We start from the raw sequence: 16,390 nt of genomic DNA on the forward strand, positions 1-16,390 counted from the left end.
ATGGGACGCAGAGGAGCCACGCGGCGCCGGAAGTGGGCCGCACAGAGCGTGAAGTCGGCATCCGGCCTCCTGCATCGGAAGTGAGCGGTGTGCGCCGGAAGCAGCTTCCGCGGCAACCTCGTGGAGAAGCAGGCGGCATGGGGCAGTCGGGGCGGGTGAGGCGCCTCGGCCCCGGCGGGCAGTGGGCGCGGGTGGGGTCGCGACCGAGGCCCGGGCGCTCACCGCCCGCCTGTCGCCCCTGCAGTCCCGGCACCAGAAGCGCGCTCGCGCCCAGGCCCAGCTGCGCAACCTCGAGGCCTACGCCGCCCAGCCGCACTCGTTCGTGTTCACGCGGGGCCGGGCGGGTCGCAGCGTCCAGCAGCTCAGCCTGGATGTGCGGCGGGTCATGGAGCCGCTCACCGCCACCCGCCTGCAGGTCTGCATCCCCCAGCCCTCCCAGGCTCCAGTCCCGGGGTGCGGCGGCAGCGGGGACCCTGGCAAGGTCTTGGGGCCAGAGGTTCATGGTTAAATTCAGGGGCGGAGCGCCTGCCTTCCATTGGGAGGCCTCGGCTGCATCCCCGGCACCGTTTGAACTGGGCGTGATGAGCCGAAGTCGCAGCGCTCGGGGAGAGAAGGGAGGGTTACCTTAACTTTAGAGGGTACCGTGGGTACGTATGAGGTCTCGTGTGTCAGGAATCAAGGTACGGGGCCCCGGGGCGGGGGCGGGGGCGCAGTCGAGAGCTGACTCTCCGGCAAAGGGGGCTTGCTGCTTAGCCTGAGTTCAGCCCTCGTGACCCACACAGTGGAGGGTGGACCACCTCCTGAAGGTTATCTTCTGTCTCCACCTGTGCTGCTCCTGCATGACTGCACTCAAATAGATGCTTTTTAAAATTATTTTTGAGTGCTGGAGCTACACTGAGGAATACAGTTAAGTCCCCGGCACTCCCAGAAAGCTGGGGGATGGTCAGAAGTAACATCTCAGAAGCCTCCATGTAAGCTTCTTTGCTCAATAAAAAATATCTGTATCCATTCCTTATTCTAATTATCAGGTTCGAAAGAAGAACTCACTGAAAGACTGTGTGGCAGTGGCTGGCCCCCTCGGGGTCACACACTTCCTTATCTTGAGCAAAACAGACAGCAGCATATACTTGGTGAGTGGGCCCATGCCTTTCCTGCCCTCGGTCAGCCCTAGCTGCTCCTGTCTCATGATGAACCCACTGCCCTGAGCTGGTGTGATGCTGGCTTCAAAGTAAACGCTCTGAAGCAATGGAGCAAAGCTCCCCTCTTGTCCTGCCCCCTAGCCAGAACCCTCCGCCCTCACCCATCCTTTCTCTGGCAGAAGCTGATGCGCCTCCCAGGAGGTCCCACTTTGACCTTCCAGATCAACAAGGTGAGGGGTAGAGGTCATAGGAGAGCTCAGCTTGCCTGGGGAGGGCCCTGGTCACACAGATGGTCCTCAGCCTCTCTCCACCCTCCCCTTCAGTACACACTAGTACGGGATGTCGTCTCTTCCCTGCGCCGACACCGGATGCATGAGCAGCAGTTTAACCACCCACCTCTCCTGGTGCTCAACAGCTTTGGCCCTCAGGGCATGCACATCAAGCTCATGGCCACCATGTTCCAGAACCTGTTCCCATCCATCAACGTGCACACGGTGGGCCAGATCTCTTGGCAGCTGCTGGGGGTGGGCAGTTGGGTAGGGAGCAGATATTGCATGACCTCATTGTGTGGAGAGACTCATAGGCGTGAACTAACTAACTTGATCTTAAATTGAAAGGCAGGGCTGGAGTTGGTGTGATTTTGTGAGGATCTCCTGTATCTCAGGCTGGTTTCCAACTTCCTGTGTGGCTGAGGCTGGACTTGAACTAATGGCCGTACATCTCTTGCATTCTTAGTACACTTTAGTACAACTGGCTTTAGGTGTTGGTAATCAAACTTGGACTTTGTGAACAGTAGGTAAGCACTCTACCAACTGAGCTGCGTCTCTGCCCATTTTTCTTTATACCAGGTCTTGTGTTAGCCCAGGCTGGCCTTAGACTTGTAATCTTTTTGCCTCCTCCACCCAGCCCAGCATGACTTGAGTTTCAGCTGCTAAACCCTGGCCCCATTTGTTCTCAGATTAGGCTCATTACAAGGTCCCACTTAGAAGAAGTCTGAAGGCTGGCTTTGGTGGCCAGTGCTCCAGGCAGTCTGTGGACACTGGTTGCAGCCCTGACACCTGTGGGCATCTCTAGCACCTGCCCCAGAGATGGGCCTCTGGAGGGAATTAGTACTAATGCCTGTTGGAACCCCTGGCTTCAGCACCCAGAGCTCAGAGGTCCCCTCTCTGACCCTCCAGGTGAACCTAAACACCATTAAGCGCTGCCTCCTCCTTAACTACAACCCGGACTCCCAAGAGCTGGACTTCAGACACTAGTAAGTGATAGTAGGAGGGACTCGAGGTGGGACACCCCGTGCACCTGAGGAGAACGCTGCTGCTGCTGAGACCGTGTGATTGCTCAGACTCAAAGTAAACGCCCTGATGCATGCCCAGAAGGGAGAGGGCGACGAGCTGACCCTGGACCCTGTGACTCTCTGCTCCTCCCGCAGCAGCATCAAAGTGGTGCCCGTGGGTGCAAGCCGGGGCATGAAGAAGCTCCTGCAGGAGAAGTTTCCTAACATGAGCCGACTGCAGGATATCAGTGAGCTGCTGGCCACGTGAGCAAGGCTCTGGGTGGGTGGCAGTTGCGGCTCAGGGCAGCTGGCCTGTGGAGCACCCAAGGTAACCTGCTGTGCCACACAGGGGTGCGGGACTGTCGGAGAGTGAGCTGGAGCCAGATGGAGAGCACAATATCACAGAACTGCCCCAGGCTGTGGCCGGCCGTGGCAACATGCAGGCCCAGCAGAGTGCCATCCGACTGACAGAGGTGAGGGGCGGCTCCCCCAGCCACAGCCTTCAGTCAGGAGGCCAGCCTGATCCTCCCTCCCATCCATGTGTCTACAGATTGGGCCCCGGATGACACTGCAGCTCATTAAGATCCAGGAGGGGGTTGGGAACGGCAACGTCCTCTTCCACAGTTTCGGTAAGGGGACAGGACGAGGCCAGTCTGAGCGAGCAGTGCTGGGTCCCACTGTGATCCTGACAGGCCTGTCTGGTCTGTGTTCACAGTGCACAAGACTGAGGAGGAGCTGCAGGCCATCTTGGCAGCAAAGGAGGAGAAGCTGCGGCTCAAGGCACGACGTCAGAACCAGCAGGCTAAGGACTTGGAGCGAAAGCGGGAACTGCGAGAGGCTCACAAGTATGCAAAGGCAGTGGGCAGAAAGGCGGGGGCTCACCCATGAAAGCAAGCTCACCCATGACACTCTCATCCTCCAGGAAGAAGAGCCTAGCAGGCATGAAGCGAGCCCGTGCAGGGGCCGATGGTGATAGCGATGCTGAGGACCCTGGACCAGCTCCAGAGGCAGTCGGGGCAAGCCAGCTTGAGGAGGAGGAGGAGGATGACGCTGAGTATTTTCGCCAAGCTGTGGGCAAGGAGCCTGACGAGGGTGTGTGGCAGGGTCTGTGCTGGTGACACCTGAGGGAGGCTCTTTATTTTCTTCTTGAGGACCTTGACCATTTCTCTCCCTACAGACATGTTTCCCGGAGTGGCCAAGCGGAGGCGGCAGGGAGTGCCTCCAGGCAAGAAGCGGGGTGGAAAGGCTCAGAGGCCTGGCTCAGGCCGAGGTCAGGGCAGCAACTGGCGGCCTCCAAAGCCCAAGGGTAGATCCCAAGGAATCAAGACCAAGCTGGGACCCAGAGCCACCCGCCAGGACCTGGGTCGGCCACCAAGGAGAGGAACCTGAACGTGGTTAGCAGTGCATGGACCACAGATGCCCCAGATTGGGGCCCGGGCGCTGCCCTGGGTTCCAGTGCAGCCCGGTTTCCTTTCATAAAGGAACTACCCAGTTCTTACCTCCAATAAACCTGAATGTGGCACTCTGAGTCTGCTCTCTGGTTGGGGCGGGGACAGGGCTAACAGTACTTAGTTGTGACAGGCCAAGAGATAGACAAGCCCAGCCCTGATGGTACAAGAAGGGAGTGGGCTAGGTGGGAGGTGTCACCCTGACTGGCTGTGCAAGTTGAGAGATGGGCCAGTGGCCACACTGCTGGGAACTCAGGAGGTACTTTGTGTAACCAGAGCTGCTGTGAGGATCATGGCTGCCCTCTCAGGTAAGCTAGCCCTCAGCCAGTTAAGAGGTGGGACATGTGCCTTGTAAGGCTGACTAGTACTTCACCAGATCTCAGCTCGGAGGGACATCTCTTAAGGACTGGGAGGGTTCTGCAGGCTGCCAAGAGTTTGGGGTGGCCAGGTCAGAGGCAGTCTTTTACACTATGTGGTACTTTGAAGAGGCCACGTGGTCGGTGAGAATGGCTAGTGTGGGAACAAAGCAAGGCTCTGAAATTGGGGGTTGGGCTGTTGGGAAATGGTAAGGTGACCCCTGGCTGGTATCTGTGGGCACCCTCTGGTTGAACCTGGTGCTGGCAGGAAGGCAGTGTGGTAGGGAACTACTCTGGATGCTGACTACAGGCTTCTGTGCATTCTCAGTACAGGAGCATTCTTGTGCTCCTCCAGCTGGTTTCAAAACCAGACTGACCCTGGCCCATTCCACCTGAAGATAGGCTGGTCCCCTTCCAGCTAGTGATAAGGATCTGTCAGGTTGGATTTACATGCAGGCCTCCACCTGCTCACCACTGGCAGGACCTGGTATACATGCAAATGCAGGAGCCAGGCTGAGGCAGGCTGTGGCTCAGTCAGTTACTCTGCCCACAGGTACCAAGCCCTGCCCAGAAAGTTTTATGGAGGCTGCTGATGGTGAATACAGGCGCTTTCAGGAGGGCTACCTCTGGGCCATCCTGATAGCAGAGTTCCTGGTGGCAGCAGGGGGCAATGGCCTGGCCCTGTACCGCTTTATCACCCAAGAGCAGAGGCCCTGGCACCCAGCTGTGGTCTTCTCTGCACAGCTGGCAGTCAGCAACCTGTGCTATGCACTCACACTGCCTCCTCTGGCCGCCTACTTCTACCCACCCAAAAACTGGAGCTTCGGAGAGGTGGCCTGCCGCCTGGAGCGATTTGTCTCCACCTGCAACCTGCTGGGTGGCATCATCTTCATCACCTGCATCAGCCTCAGCAGATACATGGTGGTGGTGCACCCTTTCTTTACACGAAAACACCTGCGACCCAAGCATGCCTGGGTTGTCAGTGTTGCCTGCTGGGCCTTGGCCATTGTGATGGCTGCCCCTATGCTCGGCTTCTCCCACCAGAACAAGCCCCAGCAAGGCCCTGGGACATGCAGTACACTCAATCCTAAGGCCTGTGTCAAGTGCCTGGGAGTGCTGAAGGGTCAGCTAGGAACCTTCAGAACCTACAGCCTGGTGCTGGCATGCCTGGGTGGCATCCTGCCTCTGCTGCTCACACTCACGGCCTACACTGCCCTAGGGTCAGTGGTGCTGCGCAGCCAGGGCATGGCCACAGCCCAGAAGGTGCATGTGGTAGTGCTGGTGGCCAGTGGTGTGGCTCTGTATGCCTGCTCCTATGCACCCTACCACATCACACAAATGCTCTATGTGGATGCCAAGTTGCACTGGATGGCTCGCTGCCCCAGCTTCACCAATGAGAAAGAGGCTGCAGAAGCGGTACACCTGGGGCCCTTCTTTGGCTACCAGACAACACGCATCCTCGTGCCCCTGGCCACATGCATGCACCCCCTGCTCTACATGGCTGTAGCACCCAGCCTGCGCTGCCACCCATGCCGCCACCGCCGAAACGGTCACCGGGACCTGCCTCTGGCAGGTACAACCACTCCCCAAAGCCAGCTGAGCCCATGACCTGATCTAGCTGAAGCCGCCTCACCACAGGCTGGGTTGTGACAACAGCCCTTCATTGCCAAGGATCTCCCAGCTACCCCTCACCAGTGGAGGCTGCCTCCCATCTAGGCAGGTCCTTGACAAGACCTCAGCCTGAGGGAGGGGCAAGCTCCACCTCCTTCCTGTCCCCCCACCTCCCCTTCCTCCCCCCCCCAAACAAGGGAGACTCATGAGAACAAACAAGACACAGTGTGTTTGGAGTCTGTTTAATGGAAGCTTTCTGTCCCTGAGGGTCTGGGTGACAGCAGCAGACAGCAGGTGTCTTTTTAGTTCGTTGATGGCCTGCAAAGAGGGAGGAGGCAGGTGGTAAGAATGCAGGAGAGGACTTGTGACCCTAAAGAGTACCTGAGACTTCACACTCACACACCAGGGAAGCCCGCCCTCGCCTGCTTAGAACAGTGGCATCAGCACAGAGAAGGACCTTCCTTCAGACAGGCCTGGCAACCACCTAACTAGAGCAGGACCACAGCGGGCAAAGGAGGGTGTGGGGGCGGGGAGGACGTCTTACTTGGCCCATTCGACATTGAGGATGAGGTGGTCGTAGCCGAAGCCAGACACCCCTGCAATGGCGCGCGCAGCGTCCTCCCGACGGTGGAAACTGATGAAAGCAAAACCCTGGGGGCCGGGGCGGGGGTAAGAAGTGGGTCCCAGGACCCCGTTACCAGCCACCCATTCCCCAGACCAGCCCACCCACCTTGGACTGGCCAGTGGTCTTGTCCTTGGCCAAATATATGCGAGAGATGGAGCCAAAAGGCCGGAAAAGCTCTTGAAGGTCGGTCTCCCGAGTGTCCTCAGACAGGTTGGTGACGCGGATGGTGGCATTGTCGTCGGCTTTGTGGGCAGGGCAGGGCGAGGTGGCAGTGAGAAGCATGCCACAGCTAGACCCCACGCCCACAACACAGGATAATCACAGGGCGTCTAGTCATCTACTTGCTACCTAGGCTACCCCTAGCCCCTCACCTCTGCGGTTTGGCTGCATGGACTCCCCACGGCGACTGGCCCCATCCCGGAGACTCGGGGGCACATACTTCCCCGTCTTGTTCTGGGCAGCCTGCACAGGCTCCAGCTCTGGAAAGCAGCAAAGTCACATTCAGCCCCAACCCTCGAGCTGCAGGCATCCAGTCATCCTTTGGCGACCCAAAGGTCACATCCAGGATGCCATCACCCTTCAAAGTCTCTGCTGACAACAAGGGTAAAGTGAACAAGCCACAGGGCAGGCGTGGTCCTGACACCACAGCCCAGCACTGCAGGCTTGCAACTGAGGGTGTCCCTGGGCTGTTCATGATGGGCGATAGGCAAAGCTCCATGTGAGTCACAAAGAAGGAGCTACCCACAAAACACATTAGATATCGACCTACAGACACAGACAGACAGACAGACAGACACACACACACACACACACACACACACACACACACGTTAGAATGAGATAACAGCCACATTTACATAGGGTCGACCATGCCCCAAGCAAATGAGGTGTCAAGGAGGTGCCCAGATACAGACCACTCAAACCTGGCCACAGAGAAAGAAAACAGCACCAGCACACTACAAAAGGAGTAGCTGAGGCCCCTCCCAGGTGCCCCAGGCCCACACCTCCTGGCAGCTTCTCCTTCTCCCCTGTGGACAGGCCCAGCTGCTCAGCCAGCTCCTTCTGCATGGGCCCCAGTGTGTCCTTGTAAGGGCAGCGGGTGGTCCAATGGTCACCCTTGCAAATGCGGCAGGACACAATTTTCTGGCCCTTGAGCTTGTTCATTGGGTCTTCCTCCTCCTGGCAGTTCAGGTCCTGATGAGGAACAGGGAGGGTGGCTCAGAGGGGGCTGCTGTGCCCACCCCACCACCCACTGTACTTCTGGGTCTCCAGCTTCACCCTGCTCACCTCTTTGCTAGTGATGAATGTCATGGAGACGTCATCACTGACGGTAGTGGTGGCCACATTAGGCCCTGGTGGGTCAAACTCCGAGTTGCCAAACTTCTTCCAGTTCTGGCTCCCAGAAGCATGGGGAGAAGTAAGGACAAAGGACCCCACAGTGGGGTACCCCAGACAGACAGCCATGTCAGGGCCTTGAGTCCTACATCCTAGTCTCCCCAGAGGCCTTCCATGTGATAATGGTGACAATTCACATTTCCTAAGCTAGGCATGGTGGTACTATCACCCTAATACTTAGAGGTGGAAACAGAAAGATTTTGAGCTCAAGGTCATCCTGAGATCTACAAGTTCAAAACCAGCCTGGGCTATGCTATATGAGGCCCTGTCTTGGGTGGAGGGTTAAAAAAAAAGTTGCTGGTGAGGTGATTCAGTGTATAAATCTGTTGTATACTCAAGAACCTGAGTTTGATCCCAAACTCTCATATAAAAAGTTAAGTATGGCACGGGGCAGGGGACCCTATCTAAAGAGAGTAAAGTTGGAGAATGATATGACAGAGCAGATCACCTGATATCCTCCTCGGGCCTGTGCGTAAATGTACAGGCATTCATGAACACCACCCCCACCACCACCCTCCACCTCCCCCCCATCCCCCCACCCCACCCCACCCCACCCCCCGCACACGCGCTCACACACACACACACAGAGAAGTAAAAACCTCCAGGAGACAGTAGAAAGATTCAGAACGGGCTGGCACACAACTGTGCTGCTGGCAGTTCCTGGGCGGTCCGTGGGCCAGCTCCCACAGGGATGAAGGTACACATGTCCAGCAGTCACTCAGATCACAGGACCTTGAGCTAGTTAAACCTGAGCCTCACTTCCTTCCTGTAAAATGGGACCACAAAGCTCCCTGCCTCCCTAGCCTGGTCTACATGTCGGAAAGCCCTGCCTTGCTAAATGCCTGGCGTGGAGCCTGGCTTTAATTGTGGCTTCCCTTCCTCCAGAGGCCCTTGCCCCTTGGGAAAGAGGCTGCTTGTTCCTTCAGGCAGACAGGACCCAGGAAACTGAGGCAGAATCATTGAGAATTTGGAGACTAGACAGCAAGAGCCTCTCAAAAAGAACAACAAACAAAACAAAAGCCCAAGAGGGCTGGATGTCTCCAGAGCATTTGTCATCAAAGCACCCCTCAGAGTCCAACCCCAAGCACCCACAGTGAGAAGCTGGGCGCAGAGGCATGTACTTGTCTCCGTGCTGGCCAGGAAGGAGGTAGACAGTAGGATCCCTGGGGACAGACGGCCAGCTAACCTAGTCTAGTTCCAGATGACAACAGACCATCTCACACCAAGAGGAATGTGCCGGAGGAATGAGCCGTACCCCGGAGCACACAAAAGAGGGCGGAAGTCTAACCTCATCTACTCCTGGCCTGACACTAAACCTTTATTCCTCATCAACAAGTAAGGGCTTCCCAGACCCTCTGGGTCAGTCCTGGGGACCCCCTCCCCCTCCACACGCCAAAATAGACAGGCGCATCTCACCTTCCTCCTTGCCACGGCCTTTGATGCCTTCCGGGTCTCAATCCTGAAGGTTCTGACAATCTGAAGAGGAAAGAGCGCTTCCAGAATCTCAAAACCGTCCTCACCGATCGGAATCACCACTCACCCCCCTCGCCGGCAACCTAAGTGCCCTGAGCACAAAGGCACACTGACCCTCTGCGGCCACCTCAACCTCACCTTGAACTTCTTCCCGTCCTCGTCCACCTTGTACTCGGTCACCGTCTTTATGTTCCCGTTGATGACTTCCTTGGGAGGGGGCAGTGGGTCTGCGGGAAGATGACAGACCTCGAGTGTTCTGGGCAACAGGGACCGGCTGGAAACAGGCGTGAGGGTAGGGAGGGAGGATGGAGAGGGCAGGGATGGTGTCACTCACCTCCGGGCAGTAACTCAGGCTCGGGACTGGTGTCTCCGGTGGGCAGGGGGATGCCTTTCAGGAGCTCGCTGGTGACACACTTGTCTGCAGAGGGAAGGAGGGGAGGAGGAAGCGTCAGCCACGGGCCAGGCCTGCCAGGCCGGGCGGCTCCGGGAACTGCGCTCCGGGCGGCGCACAGGCACTCACCGTCCTCGCCCTCCTCTTCCACCTGGTCGGCCCAGCTGGGCTTCGAGCTGCGGGAACACGAGATCGGTGAGCGGGTCCCGGCCCCCGCGCCGCCCGGACCTGCTCACACCCACAGCTGCCCCCACACCGCCTCTCGGGACAGCCCGCCGCCACCCCACGCTCACTCAAAATCGCCAGTCGGCATCGCGAAGTCAAGCTCCACGCAGCTCCCAGCACGGGTAGAGAGCGGAAGCGCGGGGAGAACGAGGCTTCCGGTGCCGCCGCCGCAGCCTAGAGCGGCCGGACCGCGGTGAGCACAGCGCCGCCCCGTGGACAAAGGTGGACACGCGCGGCGTCTCATGCGCTGGGACCCAAACTGGCAAAGAGGTCCAGGGGAGAGCGTCCAGAACTTCTTAAATGCCACTCCCCCTTTTTGGGGTGATGGGACTAGAAGTCAGTGTCTCGCTCTATCACTAGAATAGCCAGTAATTCCCGACAATCCTCCTGCCTCAACCTCCGAAGGGCTGAAATTATAGGCGTGAGCACCACACACCAAGGTTGGCCTTGAACATGGGGCTTGCCTGAAACTCCTGATGCAATCAAACTGAGGCAAACTCAGAGCAAACTTTCCACCTCACCCTCGCAAGTGCTGGGAATACAAGCATGAAATTACCACACAACTGTCCATAGCTTTAGTCCCAGGGGATCCAATGACCTCATCTGGCCTCTGAGGCACTGGGCAGGTGCATGGTGCGCTGACACACATACAGGCCCAACACCCATACACATAAAATAATAGGAAATTTAAAAGTACAAAAGTTAGGTACTGATTTTTCCTTGGAACCAGCCAGTAGTTTTACTGATCATCAAACTGTATGCAAATATATGACTGTAAGAAGGCTGTGTGGGCCGGGTGGTGGCGCACGCCTTTAATCCCAGCACTGGGAGGCAGAGGCAGGTGGATCTCTGGGAGTTTGTAGCCTGGTCTACAGAGCGAGATTCAGGACAGGCTCCAAAACTACACAGAGAAACCCTGTCTCGAAACAAAACAAACAAACCACAAACAAACCACAAACAAAGGGCTGTCCAGTGGGGGGTGGTGGCACATGCCTGTCACTGGGCGCTCAGGTGGCAGAGGTAGGAGCAGTGAGCTTTCGAGCGCTGCTTGCCTGAAAAGCTACAGATAAACAGTTTTGCCCTTTTTCTGGGGAGCAGAGTCTTGTGTAGCCCAGGCTGCTGTCAAGCCACTGGTCCTCCTGCCTCCACCTCCCCAGTGCTGACAGGCAAACACCACCACAATTGGTTTACTTAGTGCTAGGGACAGATGGGGCCCAGTGCATGCTGGGAAAGCTGTTAGTCAGGTTTCTGCTGCTGTGATAAACACCGTGACCAAAAGCAATTTAGGGAGGGAATTGTGCATTCTATACTACAGCTTGTAGTCCTTCAAGTTGGGGCAGGAACTCAAGGCAGGCGCTTGGAGACCAGAAGCAAAGCAGAGGCCATGAGGAGAGCTGCTTACTGGCTGGCAACACGTGTCTTGCTGAGTTGGCTTTTTGTTGTTGTTTTGGGTTTTTTGAGACAGAGTTTCTCTGTGAAGTTTTGGAGCCTGTCCTGGAACTCACTCTGTAGACCAGGCTGGCCTCGAACTCGCAGAGATCCGCCTGGCTCTCCCTCCTGAGTGCTGGGATTAAAAGCATAAACAGGGCTGGAGAGATGGCTCAGAGGTTAAGAGCACTGGCTGCTTTTCCCGAAGTCCTGAGTTCAATTCCCAGCAACCACATGGTGGCTCACAACCATTCATGAGAGCTGGTGCCCTCTTCTGGCACACAGGCAGAACACTGTATATACAATAAATAGATAAATATTTTTTTTTTAAAAAAAAGCATAAACCACCATGCTGAGCATTTAAAAAAACAAAATAAAACAGGGTATCACTGTGTAGACCAGGCTGGCCTCCAACTCATAGAGATCCTCTGTCTCACAAGTGCTGGGGTTAAAAGCATCTTCCACACCCTACCCTTAAAGTTTGTTGTTGTTTGTTTGTTTTTTTAAGATTTATTTATTTATTATGTTTACAGTGTTCTGTCTGCATGTATTCCTGCAGGCCAGAAGAGGGCATCAGATCTCATTACAGATGGTTGTGAGCCACTATGTGGTTGCTGGGAATTGAACTCAGGACCTCTGGAGGAACAGTCAGTGCTCTTAGCCTCTGAGCCATCTCTCCAGCCATGTTGTTGTTCTTTTTGTTTTGTTTCGTGTTAACATTTTTGTTTTTTATCTAGTGTGTGCTTGTGTGGAGATCAGAGAACAACTTTCAGGAGTTGGTTCTACCTTCCATCATCTGGGTACCAGAGCTCTAACTCAGGCCATTAGGCTTGGCGGCAAGTGTTTATCCACTAAGCCACGGCCCCCATACCATTTTCTACCACATCACTGCTGAAAGCCTTTCCCTTGGCTTAAACTCACCTTCATCTTGGCACTGTGCTCTATCTTTGAGGAGGCAGATTTGAGGCTCGAGTTTTTTGCCTCTATGCCTGGCTGCCTTTCAAACCACTCTCCTTGGTTGGGGTAGGTTGGCACTCCAGAAGTGAAGGCAGGAAGATCAGCCACAGCTACAGAATGAGTCTGAGAACAGCCTGGGACACAGGAGACTCTCTCAGAAACAGAATATAATTCTGCAGCATTTGCAGGGGATTTGAGGGGTCTCTCAGATCCTGTGGCACTCTATACCTACTTCTAGATATTTAACTTTAAGAAGTGCCAGCTGCAGGCAGTATTTTGCCTAGCCCTCTGCCATATACTAGATGAATCCTTTGAAACAGACAAGAAACATGCAGCTAGGAATGGATGGTGACTCATACCTGCAAACTCAGCACTGGAAGAGAGTCCGAGGCAGGATTACTGCCAGTTGAGACCAGCCTGGGCTACACAAATGAGCTCCAGGCTAGCCTGAGCTACAAAGTGAAACCTGTCTCAAAACAACCACCATGAACTATCCCAAGCCATCATTCACACCAATAATCCCAGCACTTGGGGGAGGGGGATCAAGGGAGCGTGACAACTGTGAGTGCAAGGTCACTTTAAACTTGCTACAAAGTAAGACCCTGTCTCAAAAAAAAAAAAAAAAAAAAAAGAGGCCCGAGAGCTCCTGGCCTGGCCAGTGAAGGGAAGTGGGTGCGAACTCAAGGCTTCTCGGGATACTTAGATCAAGTGATGGTTGAGTACTCAGCCCTAAGCAGGCATTCACACCCCTGAAAGGAGGGTTGGAAAGAGTGGCGAGCAGGCTGCAGGCATACTCTCAGCAGCTTAGGCAGCTAAGCTGCATGGAAGGGACTGTCAACAGCCATGTGTGGGTGAAGTGGGGCTCATGAAGCCCTGCCCTTGCCACTGAACTGGCAGATATGGATTCTAGAAAGGGACAGTCATCGATTTGAGTTGTGTGCCCACTGGCGAGCCCACCAGACTCCAGTGAATAGTTCCTGATCTGTGGCAACAGAGACCAGTAGATCACAAGACAAAGAGGCATGGAGGTGGGCAGGAGAATGGGGGGATGGTGGGGATGGTAGGCAGGTAAGAGGGTGTACTGAGTGTGACCAGAATGCAGTACACGTGAGACTCACAAAGAACCTCAAGGACCCGAGTTCAGATCCCAAGCACCATGTAAACATCTAGTCACAGCCTCCCGCCCGCCCCTGCAGCCCCAGCACTTGGGAGGCAGACATCGGGTCACTAAGGCTTGCTGCCTGCTGATGTAGCCAAAAACCAGTGAGCTCTGGGCTCAGTGAGAGCCCCTGTTTCAAGGAATAACGTGGAGAATGAGAATATTTGTCGGCCTCCTCTGGCCTGCACGCATGCACTCACAGGCATGCACACCTGCAGGCACATACATGCACAAACCAAGAAGAAACTTGGCAGCAGACCATCTAAGGCTGCACCAGAGACTCTCAACAGTGTCCTACTCCTTTACAAGTGACCACCCCCCAAAAGGAACAGTGTGGATCAGCAAAGCCAGGGCACAGTAGCAGAACATGCTGGTGGTCATGTTAGCACCCAGGAGGTCCAGGCAGTAAGGGTAGCTCAACATGAGACCCCATCTCAAAGTTTTTTTGTTTTGTTTTGATGTGAGTGTTTTGCCTCAGGATGTATATGCATGAGTGCAGTACCCAGAGAGGCCAGAAGAGGGTCCCAGACCCCTGGGACTAGAGTTATCCATTCTGTGGGTCCTGGCAATGGAAGCCAGGTCCTTTAAGAGAGCAGCCAGTACTCTGAGCTGTCCCTCCAGCCTCCACATCTACGTTCAGTCGGTTTGCTTAGTGGAAACAAGTTTCTTCAACAGGCACAATAAACAAGTTACACTTAGGTACAACTGGTAGGAAGGGGTCAGGAAAGGGCTTGGCATTGCCCTCATTAATGAGTTCGTTGTGACTAGTGCACTCCTGCAGTGGTGAAGAGTTCACTGATTCACAAAAACCATTGGCACACTGTCGAGGTGTCTCAGCTGCTAAGAGTCTGTGGCAGGAAATTCCAAAAGCTGCCCTCTGAACCCCACGTGTGTGTGCACCAGGGACACAGGCCCCACATTGGCACGGTAAATACAGTTGGGCACGGTGGCCCACACCTTTAGTTCCAGCACTTAGGAGGCAGAGGCAAGCAGATCTGAGTGTGAGAGCAGTCTGGTCTACTTAGTAAGTTTCCAGGTCAGCCAGGGTTACGTAGTGAGACCGTTTCAACTCCAACCCACCTGTCCCCCCCAAAAAAAATGCAACTAAAAACTGTCAGGTGTGACCGAGCACTTATAATGTGGCACTTGAGATGCAGAGGCAGACAGATCTTTTGTGGCCATCCTGGTTTATACAGAATTCCAGGCCAGCTAGGGTGTGGGATTGAATGAGAATGGGCTCATATTTGAATGCTTGGTTCCTAGCTGGTGGAACTATTTGGAAAGGATTAGAAGGTGTGGCCTTACTGGAGGTGTGTCGAAGGGGTATTTCAAAATGTCACTCTAGGCCCAGTGTCTCTGCCTCCTGCTTATGGAGCAGATGTAAGTTCTCAGCTCCCACTCCAGCACCATGTTTGCCTGCTTGCTGCCATGATGATCATGGCCTCACTCTGGGACTAAACAAGCTCCCAATTAAGTGTTCTGTAAGTCGCCTTGGTCATGATGTCTTCACAGTAACATGAAAAGACATGAGGCTACACAGTAAGATTCTGACTCAATAGGAAGAAAAAAAAAAACCTATTCTGGGGCAGCAAGACAGCTCCATGGTTGAGTGTGTGATGCGCAAGCCTGGCACATCCCCAGCATCCCACAAGTTAGGTGTGTTGATGCAGACAGGTAGATCAAAGCCAGCTTGAGCTGTGACACTGTCTCAAAGCAAAGTCAAGCCATCCAGCACTGCTCTGATCAGGGCTCCTTACCTTGCGGTTTCCGTTCCCCAAAAACAAAGCCTGCACTTGAGCTCTGAAGGGAAGACTGTCTGGTGGTTCAGCCGTGCAGCCCACCTAGGGGTCTGCATGCCTGAGCCAGGCCAGTACATGTGGAGGTGGCAGTTCTGCACATGTCCATTACAAGACACCAGCATGGAGGCCACCTTGCAACTTCTCTCAAGACACAACGGCCCCCAGGCCTGTTGAAAGATAGCAGCTGCTCCATAAGAGGCCAAGAGGCACCGGCCTCCGTTTACACAAAAGTACACCCCAGATGTTCTACTGGGTGTGGTGGCAGTCATAAACATGGGGTCTGGGGAGGGTGAGGCAGGGCGACTGAGGCCTGAAGAAAGTCACTGCTAGATTTAGTACAGTGCACCAGCACTTGGAAGGTGGAGGCAGGAGGATTGCCACAATTACTAAGCCAGCCAGAGCTACACAGTGAACAGTGATCAGACATGGTTACAAAATAAAGAAAAAGGTACGTACACATTTGAGCTATGCCCAATGACCCAGGAGGCTCTCAGCACAGTTCAGATGGCACCTGTTTGCTCCTGAGGGTTTAGCCACTTTGCCCCATGGTCTTGGCACATTTGTGACTCGCGGACTGAAGAGTAAATTCATAAATACGAACTCACAGAGATCCACCTGCCTCCCGGGTGCTGGGATTACAGGCGTGCTCCACCACCGCCACCCGGCACGTTTGCATTTTATAGTTAACATCTCCTCTAAGGACAAACTGAAGTTTTGTTCATGTAGAATTCAGAAGATCAAGTCAGAAAGCCTAGGCAGGTCTTGAGCCAACTGGAGTTCTACTTGAGGGCAGCTCAGCCATGGTTCCTCTCTGCTTGCACCACCCAGGTCTCTGTCCTTATGATCATAGGGGGGGCTGCTCCATTCCCAGACACCACAGTACAGTCAACTCCAGAACAGGGCAAAGTAGCCATGGAGATACCCAACACCATTTTCTTAAGAGGCTTTCTGGAACGTTCCATTTGCCCTCACTGGCCAGAACTGCGTCACAGAAATGTATCCCATGAAGTAGATGCAGGTAGCACATCTGTGGATGCCTTCAAGCCTGAGGGCCCATGCCCCCTCTTTTGTTGGTGGGGAAGCAGCCAGAGAAGTCGGTCACTACTTGGGG

General features: G+C 54.9%; 3 protein-coding genes and 2 non-coding genes across 6 annotated transcripts; 4 read left to right on the plus strand and 1 right to left on the minus strand.

Annotated features, from left to right (window-relative positions):
- The first annotated feature begins 19 nt into the window (after positions 1-19).
- Positions 20-3,940, plus strand: LOC118587111 (suppressor of SWI4 1 homolog). Of its 2 annotated transcripts, none has more exons than XM_036192782.1 (12): positions 20-155; positions 245-415; positions 1,029-1,130; positions 1,319-1,369; positions 1,463-1,633; positions 2,318-2,394; positions 2,569-2,676; positions 2,762-2,885; positions 2,963-3,041; positions 3,128-3,257; positions 3,335-3,504; positions 3,590-3,940. In XM_036192782.1, the coding sequence occupies exons 1-12, from the start codon at positions 138-140 to the stop codon at positions 3,799-3,801; spliced, it is 1,413 nt and encodes a 470-aa protein (XP_036048675.1). In that variant the 5' UTR covers positions 20-137; the 3' UTR covers positions 3,802-3,940. The 2 variants fall into 2 exon arrangements, with proteins under 2 accessions (XP_036048675.1, XP_036048676.1); XM_036192783.1 differs by having other exon boundaries at positions 59-155; positions 2,572-2,676.
- On the plus strand, positions 1,175-1,257 carry LOC118588148. Its single transcript, XR_004945546.1, has one exon. It is a non-coding gene; the product is annotated as a small nucleolar RNA SNORD105 (small nucleolar RNA).
- LOC118588153 lies at positions 2,429-2,511 on the plus strand. Its single transcript, XR_004945550.1, has one exon. It is a non-coding gene; the product is annotated as a small nucleolar RNA U105B (small nucleolar RNA).
- Positions 3,941-4,666: 726 nt separating the features above from the next.
- Positions 4,667-5,824, plus strand: P2ry11 (purinergic receptor P2Y11). The gene has a single exon (XM_036192426.1). It carries the CDS (start codon positions 4,667-4,669, stop codon positions 5,822-5,824), a length of 1,158 nt encoding a protein of 385 aa, XP_036048319.1.
- A 229-nt stretch (positions 5,825-6,053) lies between these two features.
- On the minus strand, positions 6,054-10,089 carry Eif3g (eukaryotic translation initiation factor 3 subunit G). Its single transcript, XM_036192874.1, has 11 exons — positions 10,005-10,089; positions 9,841-9,887; positions 9,655-9,738; positions 9,459-9,547; positions 9,264-9,323; positions 7,740-7,844; positions 7,457-7,646; positions 6,824-6,931; positions 6,558-6,694; positions 6,372-6,478; positions 6,054-6,145 (listed from the first exon to the last, which is right to left on the minus strand). Exons 1-11 carry the CDS (start codon positions 10,022-10,024, stop codon positions 6,130-6,132), a joined length of 963 nt encoding a protein of 320 aa, XP_036048767.1. The 5' UTR covers positions 10,025-10,089; the 3' UTR covers positions 6,054-6,129.
- Between the last annotated feature and the right edge of the window lie 6,301 nt (positions 10,090-16,390).

This window comes from Onychomys torridus, chromosome 7 (assembly GCF_903995425.1).
Source record: "Onychomys torridus chromosome 7, mOncTor1.1, whole genome shotgun sequence".
Lineage (NCBI taxonomy): Eukaryota > Metazoa > Chordata > Mammalia > Rodentia > Cricetidae > Onychomys > Onychomys torridus.